This window comes from Sphaerodactylus townsendi, linkage group LG04 (genome assembly GCF_021028975.2).
Source record: "Sphaerodactylus townsendi isolate TG3544 linkage group LG04, MPM_Stown_v2.3, whole genome shotgun sequence".
Taxonomy (NCBI): Eukaryota; Metazoa; Chordata; class Lepidosauria; order Squamata; family Sphaerodactylidae; genus Sphaerodactylus; species Sphaerodactylus townsendi.
This window is the reverse complement of record NC_059428.1, coordinates 101222067-101231704: the sequence shown is the minus strand read 5'-3', so window position 1 is coordinate 101231704 and position 9638 is coordinate 101222067. Positions and strand designations below refer to the sequence as shown.

Sequence of the window (9638 nt, the reverse complement as noted above, 5' to 3'; positions counted from 1 at the left end):
GGTAAAGTAAAATGTAAACATAAGAGTTCTTTAAGTAAAAGATAACATTCATTTCAAATATGTCTTTTGCGTGTAAAAATGACTTTTGCTTATAGCTGTTTGACATGTCATGTTGCCCAGCGAAAGCAAAACTAAAGTCAACAATGAGCTTGCATGAGCAGAATCACGAAAACTGTTGTTACGGCACTGGATTAGTTTTTGCCCATCGTTCTTCTGCTCCTGTTCTTGTACAGAAGATGAGGGAACAGTGAACAGCAATGTTGTTTGGACCCCTCTGAATCATTTTTTCCTGTTTGGTAGCTGTTGCTTTTTTGGGATTGGTGAAGCCACAACTGCTGTCAACCGGATTCAAGGGAATCTCTCCTATGTACACATCAGATATTTTCTTTATACAACCAGCTTTTGTGAGGAAGTATTCCTTCATCATGCCAAAGCCGTTGCAGGCACATAGCCTTGTACAGCCATAAGCATGACTAATACATTTTTTTCAGCATGTGGTCCTGCCTACATATTGGTTAAGCTATAACACCATTCTCGTAATCCTTATAACATTGGCAAGCACTTTTGCACATCTGATAAAGGTAATAACAGTTATCTGTGGTATATTAAATCATGTTACCCATTCTTAAAATTAGTAGTGCTATATATATGCAAAGTAGAGATTCCCTTATCTGCATGGCGTATGAACTGTGAATCCTCATTGCATTTTGAAGAATACGTATAAAAAGCCCTTGTATCTGAAACACTGATATAAAAATTAAAATACTACATGCAGACAGACAAAAAGAGGTCCCTTCATAAATAAAAATGTCACATAGGTCGAATCCCCACTACCGTCTTAGCCAGGTTTCAGAACATGAACTAACCAGGTTTGAGGGACGACCTCCCCATGGCTTGCGTGGCAGATTCCGTTTCTGGTGCTTGTTCTCCCTGTTAATCTGCGTTCCGGCAGGACCTGGTTGCAAGTGGCATAGACCCCATTAACACGGTTCAGAGCTGATCCAAGGGGAGGGATGAGGGTTGAAACCCTGACTCGTTTCCCGCCCTGGAGTGTGATGCGGAATTCGGGCAACCAATCAGCGCTGCGATGCACACACAGCCTTTTCTTGGTTTCGTTTTTGCTTTTGCGATCGGCCAGCAGAAGGGGACGCAAACGTTAAACAGTCAAATGTGTAACTTTGAATCGTTAATGGTTTACACAGGTAACGATTAACTGTTTGCACAGTTAAACGTTAAACTTTTACACGTTGGTTTTTTTGATCATGCCCCCACAATGTACGTTTCCACAGTGGGAAAGGGTCCTGCCCCATCAAGGCATGCCAGCCAATCAGGGGAGACCGGCGAAGCGAGCTCGCCTGGTAGTGGGGATTGCTAAGTTCTGCAACCGGGTGTGTCTGCTGTGTGCTTGCTGTGGTGGGGAAGGAGAAACTCCGATGAAGAGGACACGGTTTCATAACAAACAGGTTTGGATCTGCGTGCAAATTTCAAGTGGGGATTCGACCATAGACTCTCAGCTGTGGAAGTCTGGCATGCCATATAGGTGGATTTCTATCTGAAATTGTTGAACACAGAGGTACTGAAAAGCTAGGTTCATACAACCACTGGACACATGGCAATTCTTACATTGTGTCAAGATGAAGAAGAGGAGTTGGGTTTTATACCCTGCTTCTGTCTTACAATTGTCTTCCCTCCTTACGCCCCCACAACAGACACCTTGTGAAGTGGGTGGGGCTGAAAGAGTCCTGAAAGAAATGTGACTGGCTCAAGGTCACCCAGCAGACTGCATGTGGTGGAGTGGGGAATCAAAGCCAGTTCTCCAGATTAGAGTCCTGCCAGTCTTAACCACTACACTACACTGGCTCTTTGCCATCTACAGGATCAACTTTCAGAACATGTTAGGAACCAGTGGGGAAAAAATGCACATCTTCATAATTACAGCAGAGTCTTAGACAAGTATGCAGAGACATTTGCCCCCCACACGTCCAGCATGGGAGCCATCCTCTCTAGCTTTGCACTAGAGTGCTATGGGTGCTATGCACCCAGATGGTTGTATGAAAAGATGCTGATATGTTCCTATGCACAATATTTTTGATGTATCTAGAAAGCCATTTTGGACTTTTAATTCTGTCTAGCTGGACAGTGTGTGAATGTAGTGGGGTTCTGTTTCCTCTGCATATTTCCTCAATCCCACTTGAGAAAATGAGTTCGCTCCACAATTTTGTTGGCTCTGTCCTGTGACTCAATCCCTCTTGCATAGGCCAGTAATAAGAACACTGCAGCTCGGACAAATAAATTACTGCAATAAAACCAGTTTCTTAATTTTTTAAAACATATTTTCTCTATAATTTACACAAAGTATAGCAATGGCTGGGTTTGAGTTTTAGATGTAACCCAAACACACGTCCTCTCGGCCTTTGATTCCAAATAGAAGGCACTGCTCCAACATACTGCAGTATTGGCAGCACAGTAAAAGACCCGTCTCTGGGGCTGAGTATCAAAGAGCTGGAGGGGGTCTCTGGGAACAATAATTACAGTTATTATTATGGCAGTGGATAGTAGGAAAGTATCTCCTTGCTGTTGGTTTTTGTGCTATGGAATTTCCTCTAAAAGGTCTCTCAAGTCCAGAGTGCAGGCTCTCAAAAACTCTCCACAAAGCTTCCCGGGAAAAGGCCCGACCTGCCATTTCGTTGTAATGTTCCTTTGTACCAGCCGTCTTCTCTTTTCTTATGCACAAAGACAATGTCACCTTCTTTCAGTTCAATCTCAGCTTCACTTTGAGGTGGATATGGAACCACAACGCGATACCTTGAAAGACAAAAGGAAAGGCCTTATTGAAGATGACTGTACCATGATGACAACCGTGGTGTGGTCAGAAATCCACAGTGGTGACTTCTGGAAATAGTAGCCACATGAAATTGTGTTTCAAAACTCCCCTGTAAGTACAATGCATGACTGCTTCCTCAGTGGGTTTTGCTCTAGTTTAGATAAAAGCTGTCTTTGACAGGCAATGGCTTTTTTATTTATTATTTTGCAAATCTCAGAGCATCCCCTGGCAGTTTCTCAACTGAGCGCTGATCTGGGCATATCAAGAACCACATTTTTCCTCATGATCTTTCCTAGCTACTTCAGAGGACCTCCTCTGTGTTCTTCTAAAGTATTTCAACTGTGTTCATCTAAAGTTAAAGGACACACATATATATCTATATACATATGAAAAATACCTTCTCTGGAGTATTTAATTTTTGGAAAAAAAAAGATTGCCCTACTTTCTATGATGATAAAATTTGCTGTAAATTTTTCTATAGATTCCACAGAATGGAATGGTCAGGTATAAATAGCTCTAAATAAACACCCACTTAAACACTGTTGAGTGCCACCTTGCTTATAAGCATGTTTGGCTTGGCTGTTCTGAGCAGTGCTTTATACTACTTGACGAGAATCGTCTTATCTTGACAAGATAACACAGCCATGTAGATTATGCATTAGTGCTCACAAGCCATCCAGAATCAATTGGTCACCTTTCTTCTTAGCTATTAAATCTAGCTGTCATTTCTCCTATGTGTAGGAGAGCAAATAATAAGGGGTTGAAATGTGAGCTGCAGAGAAAGAATCTATCACAGTGTTATAGCCAGATCTGCTACACTCACTTTAGGAAGCATTGCCAATTTCAGCCATTATGCAAATGAATATTCACATTATTTTAGACATGATGCTTCGATGCTGACTAATTACGTTATTAGATTAGAGCACTTTCTCAACTTAAATTGTGTCAGAATTATACACTGTATACTGATGTATGCAATGAAATGTGTGCAATGGAATGTGCAAAACAGCTGTAATGCATTGGACCACATTATGTTGGCAAAAGAGAATTTGAGCTTTCATGACTCAAAACACTCTGAATTACATGTTTTTCACTTGGAACAAAAATATTCTTGCTTAGATCCTAAGGCTTGTTTCTGCTTATGCCATTCTTCAATCATAGCGGAGGCGGTCCTTCTCAGCCCACGTTGATCTTTCATCTACAGAAGTGCCTAAGGCTGAAGTAGTATGCTCTAAAGCGGAGAGCTGTCTTTGCAGTGGAAAAGGACAGCGTCCAAGAGGAAACGAGGCACAGAATCTGAGCTTGGTTCAAGTTCTAAAGCTACCTAAAAAGCACTAACAGAAAATCTGATCAGATTCGTATGTTCCATCTTATGTAGAATACTGAAAGCCCAGTAAGACTCTGATCTAGAACAGCATGGTTTAATTAACTAATCAGGGAGATTAATGCTTTTAATTGTAGATTTAAAATTTGCACTCATTAACTGAGTAATTAAATTATGGAAATTCATTGCCAGAGGATGTAGTAATGGCCACAAGCATAGCTGGCTTAATAGGGGGTTAGATTCTTCGAGGGTAGATCTGTCAGTGGCGACGAGCCATGGGGACTACAGAGAGAGGGAGTAACCCTTTGGGTACCAGTGCTAGGAGCCTTAACTTTTTCAACATACTGAAACAGGTTGCTGGACAAGATGGAGAACTTGTCTGATTCACCAGAATCTCCTAAGATGCAGATGACAAGCAAAGGCTTTGGACCAGAGGCGTAGCTAGGGAAAATGGAGCCTGTTGCAAAATCTGAGTTTTGCTGCCCCCCATGTTTGTTTGTGCTTTTTGTATTTTTTAGTGTTTTTCCAGTTTTCGGCCTGCAGGGGGCACAGTTTTTAGGCTAACAGCATACAACGTTCAGGGTATCTTTAGGAGACTCTCCTGATGATACCAGGCAGGTTTGGTGAAGTTTGGTTCAGGGGGGTCCAAAGTTATGGACTCTCAAAGGTGTAGCCCCCATCTCCTATTAGCTTCCATTAGAAACAATGGGGGATGGGGGTACCCCGTTTGGGAGTCCATAACTTTGGACCCCCTGAACCAAACCTCACCTAACTTGGGTGGTGTCATCAGGAGAGTCTCCTAAAGATACCCTGAACGTTGTATGCTGCTAGCCTAAAAACTGGAAAACACTAAAAAATACAAAAAACGAACCTGAATTTTTTGCTGCCCCCTAGGCGCGCCTCCGGTGCAATGCACACACCCCGGTCCCCTTGTAGCTCCGCCTCTGCTTTGGATCTTTGGGTGCTGTGCAGTATGATGGAGTTTCTTTCTTGCAATATATGGTAACTTTTGCTTATTTAAGGTGGTTTTCTTTAAATGTGGATTCATTTATGTGTCAGAGTCAAGATATGTAATTTAAAAGATTGCAAGGGCTTTCAGGTAGAGATTGTTGAATCTGCCTTTGACTTTTCCTTACACTCCCTCCCCAGCACTCTCCACTTAGCTGAGCTCCTTTCTAGTGTTATAGTCCATCTGGCAGAAAAAGAGCTTGGGGGGTTAAGACTAGCAGGCAAGGGGGATTTTAAGCATTTGTCACCTGACGCTCCTTCGGCCTTTTCAATTTCATCCTTATCTCTAGCTTTTCATGTGCATGGGGCAACTTGCATTAAGGATGTGGAACTGTAGCAGTCAGCAAGAATTTGGTGCTGAGATTTGGAGGAATTGTCTTCTCCCCTCCTTCCCCCAGGATTCTCCAAAGGGCATCTGTAAAGGAACACTCTTCACCCAACAATTCACATCAGTGGTTCAATTACTGCGATAGACTGGCCCTGCACTTGCTGGCAGAAGGGCGGGGGGGGGGGGCAACAAATAAGGAGGACCTCTATTTGGCAACACTGGTACAGAGTACTGGATGACAGCTGTTTTCACTCATGATGGATAATGCAACTCACAATGTACTGTAACAATAATTTGCAACTGGATTTCTCTGTTTCACACAAGAAAATCCAGTTACAAACAACGGCTATAAAGCAGTGAGAATGCATTAATGTTAAGAACATAAGAACATAAGAAAGAGCCTGCTGGATCAGACCAGAGTCCATCTAGTCCAGCACTCTGCTACTCGCAGTGGCCCCCCAGATGCCTTTGGGAGCTCACATGCAGGATGGGAAAGCAATGGCCTTCTGCTGCTGCTGCTCTTGAGCACCTGATCTGCTAAGGCATTTGCAATTTCTGATCAAGGAGGATCAAGATTGGTAGCCATAAATCGACTTCTCCTCCATAAATCTGTCCAAATTCCTTTTAAAGCTATCCAGGTTAGTGGCCACCTCCTGTAGCAGCATATTCCGAACACCAATCACATGTTGTGTGAGGAAATGTTTCCTTTTATTAGTCCTAATTCTTCCCCCCAGCATTTTTAATGTATGCCCCCTGGTTCAAGTATGTCAACATTTTTACTCCATGCATATTTTCACACAATGATGCGTGAAAGCAGGTCCCCAACACTCCTAAGAGTAATTGGTGTCAGTTAGTGGTTACTTGGGGTGCAATTGGCACCTCAGGGACTCCTCTGACCTCTGTGGGCTCCAGTCAGAAGGAACATGGAGGGGTTTGAGATCCCATCCCATCACAGAACCTTACTGCAATACATTAACATATGATGATGAAGAACCAATAGTCAGCAAATTTAAAGGCTTGGCTGTTGTGACTCAGCTCCCCTTGAGTACTGGACATTGGCAGAGGTTTTCCTCTGCTATGGCCTTTACTTCCTATGCCACAAGCACTTCCGGGTACATAAGAACGCCTTGGAAAACACTGATCTCTCACATCTCTTTTGGAAGTGCTAATGCCACAGGAAGTAAAGGCCATAACAGCCAGTAAAAAGTGCAAGTCCAACCATGTCACAAAACCCAGGACCACATTTTCACAAGGCTAGTAACTCTAGTTCTTGAGTATTGGTGTGATTTTTAACCCTAGTGCTAGTATACTTTCTGTGAAGCTAGCTCAGGTGCTTCTGCTATCTGCTGTATTTAATGAGTACAAGTTATTTTTCCATTATGTCAAGACACACTGAAAAATCTCTTTAATCAAAAGATAGAATACCTAACTGACATTAGCAAGTAATTTCAGGATACTTTACCACACCCATTTAAGTAGGTATTTTTAATTGGTTACTTTAGGTCATGCACATCACTGTGGTTGTTTATGGGGATTGTGACCCTTTCCTACCCTGCATTTGACATTTAACCCTCACACCCCCAATCTGGGGGAAGGGCAGAAACTGCCTATGGAGGTAGTGCTGGCAGATTTGCCTGGGTCACTTACCCCTGCAAAGGGGCAAATTTGCCAGTGGCAGCCACCAATGCCTTCCATGGTGGCCAGTGTTCCTGTGCCCCTGCTACCTCCGATGGATTAGCAGGGGCATTCCAGAGGTGTGGCCAGAGGTGGGACTGACATTCGTTGCTTTGCACCCAGACTTTGCCTTCCAGAATGCTGGTACCAGGAGCTTGATTGTCATAGCCATAGGCCCATAGAGCCCAATTGAGGGATTTTCCATGGGTGGGTGGGGGGCTTTTTCTGTTTTATGCCTCCCCATGCTGCCAAGAAGCCATTTTGGAGGGCTCTGGATTGGGATGGTGTACTGTTTGCATGACTTGATGAAAATGAGAGGGACCGCTCTGCATTTATCATGAGTTAATTACTTTTTTCCCAATTTATTTTAATCTCAGATTCAGAGTTTGAATATATTAAAGAAACTGGTGATTGAAGTTAATTCCTCCTTTGAATGCTTCTGCTGTTTTTTTTTTATTTCTAAGGCTGCTTCCACATGAATATCTGCTCTTCTCAGACTGGAGCTTATTGAGGGAGGAGGCACCCATAAACACTGTCCTATATCTATGTTTCTTCTGTCACATTCTCTGATCCTTGTAGGGTTGACATCGTGCTTTTCACAACCTGCTTTGCTCTGTGGTTTCAGAAAAGATCTGAGTAAAGCATGTTTGTAAAACATGAGGTCAGAAAGGCACGGTTTCTGAAACTCACTGCCCTGATCTGGGTAACATTTTTTCAACCTATCCCCTTATGCCTGCTATCTACCCCTCTCCCAGTGTTTGCTGCTAAAAATGATAGCAGGTATACTGTTATAAGCCCTCACCTGAATAGCCCCAAACTAGCCAGATCTTGTCAGCTCTCAGAAGCTAAGCAGGATTGGTCCCAGCTAGAATCTGGATCTCCAAAGAATTCCCCTATGACAACATGGAGGGTGATGATGGGTACAAGGGATAGGGAGGAAAGATACAGAATTGGCTGCTGGGAGGCTCCATTACCAATGTGAATTCTTGTGCATCTGTAGTAGCCATAAATCCACAAAAAGATATCACCTCGTGTGGAAACAACCACATTCACAAAGCTCCAGTCTGCTGTTCAAAGAATGATTCCCCACAGTACATTCAGTTGAGCTTGACTTGAGTTGGCCGGAATTTCTCATCATGAATGCGACTTGCTGTCGTTCCGCACAGCGGCAGAACTCGATCCTCCTTAGCCGAGCTCAGAGGTCAGGATGAGCTGGGCACGCCTCCTCTTGCTTTGCATTTGATTAGCTGCCACGAAAAGTTGGCACATGAGCTCGACTCGCCATTAATCCGCACATTGCCGAGCTCGGCTCTCCTTACCAGACTCTGTGCATCATCCACCCCACTGCCCCGATTGGTTCCCTTTCCCATGGCGGGAAACGTGAAATTCCTTCAATTATGATTAGCTGACCGAAAACGCGCCGTGATTGGTTAAAGGGACCTTTCCCTGACCCCCCCCCCCCCCAAGCCTCCCTGCAAACTGCCTGTTCCAAGTCCAACTCATACCCATTCTGGAGTGTAATCATCCCCTCCAGCAGCCATTCCTGAATGACGGATGCTCGCATCTGTAAAAATACATATAATAGTATACAAGGACAACCCCCCCCCCCCCGCAAGTCCTGCTTACTCTATAAATACATTTGGGGGGTCCCAGAAAAGGTATCATGAGTATTATGGTATCTGTGGGGACCCCCTGCCCTAGCCAAAGCCCTTCTGATTTGCAGGGTCTTACTTTGAAAGCACAAGCCATTCCAGTCCCACAACACTGATACTAGCGCCACAGTCTCTTGATTCCCTTTGGGGGCTGGCATTGGAGACCCCCAGCAGTTGAGGTGACTGGTCCCAGAGGCCACCATTCCACCCTGGGGGGCAATGTCATGCCAGGCAAAAAACAGGCTTCTCCAAATTTGTTCTGCATCTTCTTTTGTGTAACAGCCATGTATAGTCCTCAATGAAGCCCATGCAAGTCTACTGGCATTCCTGGGTTCCATTGCATCCAATGGGCCTTCAGGCATCTCTCCCTTTGTTCCCAGTGGGAATCTCTGTTGTTCGTTTTAACACATCTTTGACGTGCCAGCTCGCACCCACCTTTGCGTGCGTGTGAGCTTTCAAGGGGCTTCCTCTCGAGCAAGCGCGTATGATCTTTGTAAGGATTCTCTCAACCGCAAGCCCCACGGGAGGCAAGAGGTCTCTGTTCCTAGGGGGCTTCAATGCCTGGCACGCAGGAGGCAGCCCCCTGGCATGGCAACTCCTGCAGCCAGGTGTCTTGAAGGTGGCAGGCGGGTACACCCACCAGGCGACCCTCGCCAACCGTCATCATGCGCCACTCCCAAGCCTCGGTCATCTCGTCTGGTTTCAGTATCCTCGTTGACCGCCTGCCAGTACCTGAAGCAGGGAGGAAAGGCCCCTGCCATCGGCCTCTCCCCGTCTCGCTCGCTCGCTCGCTCGCTCAGCTTGGACTGCTCGCTTGCAGCCTTACCT

General features: G+C 44.7%; 1 protein-coding gene across 2 annotated transcripts in view; it reads right to left on the bottom strand.

Moving 5' to 3' along the window:
- Positions 1 to 1759: 1759 nt before the first annotated feature.
- SH3RF3 (SH3 domain containing ring finger 3) overlaps positions 1760 to 9638 on the bottom strand; it is a 303586-nt gene continuing 295707 nt past the window's right edge. For both annotated transcript variants that reach the window (XM_048494720.1, XM_048494721.1), the window contains one exon: positions 1760 to 2805. In XM_048494720.1, the coding sequence (XP_048350677.1) occupies positions 2637 to 2805 (169 nt within the window). In that variant the 3' untranslated portion in view covers positions 1760 to 2636. The remainder of the gene's footprint in view (positions 2806 to 9638) is intronic.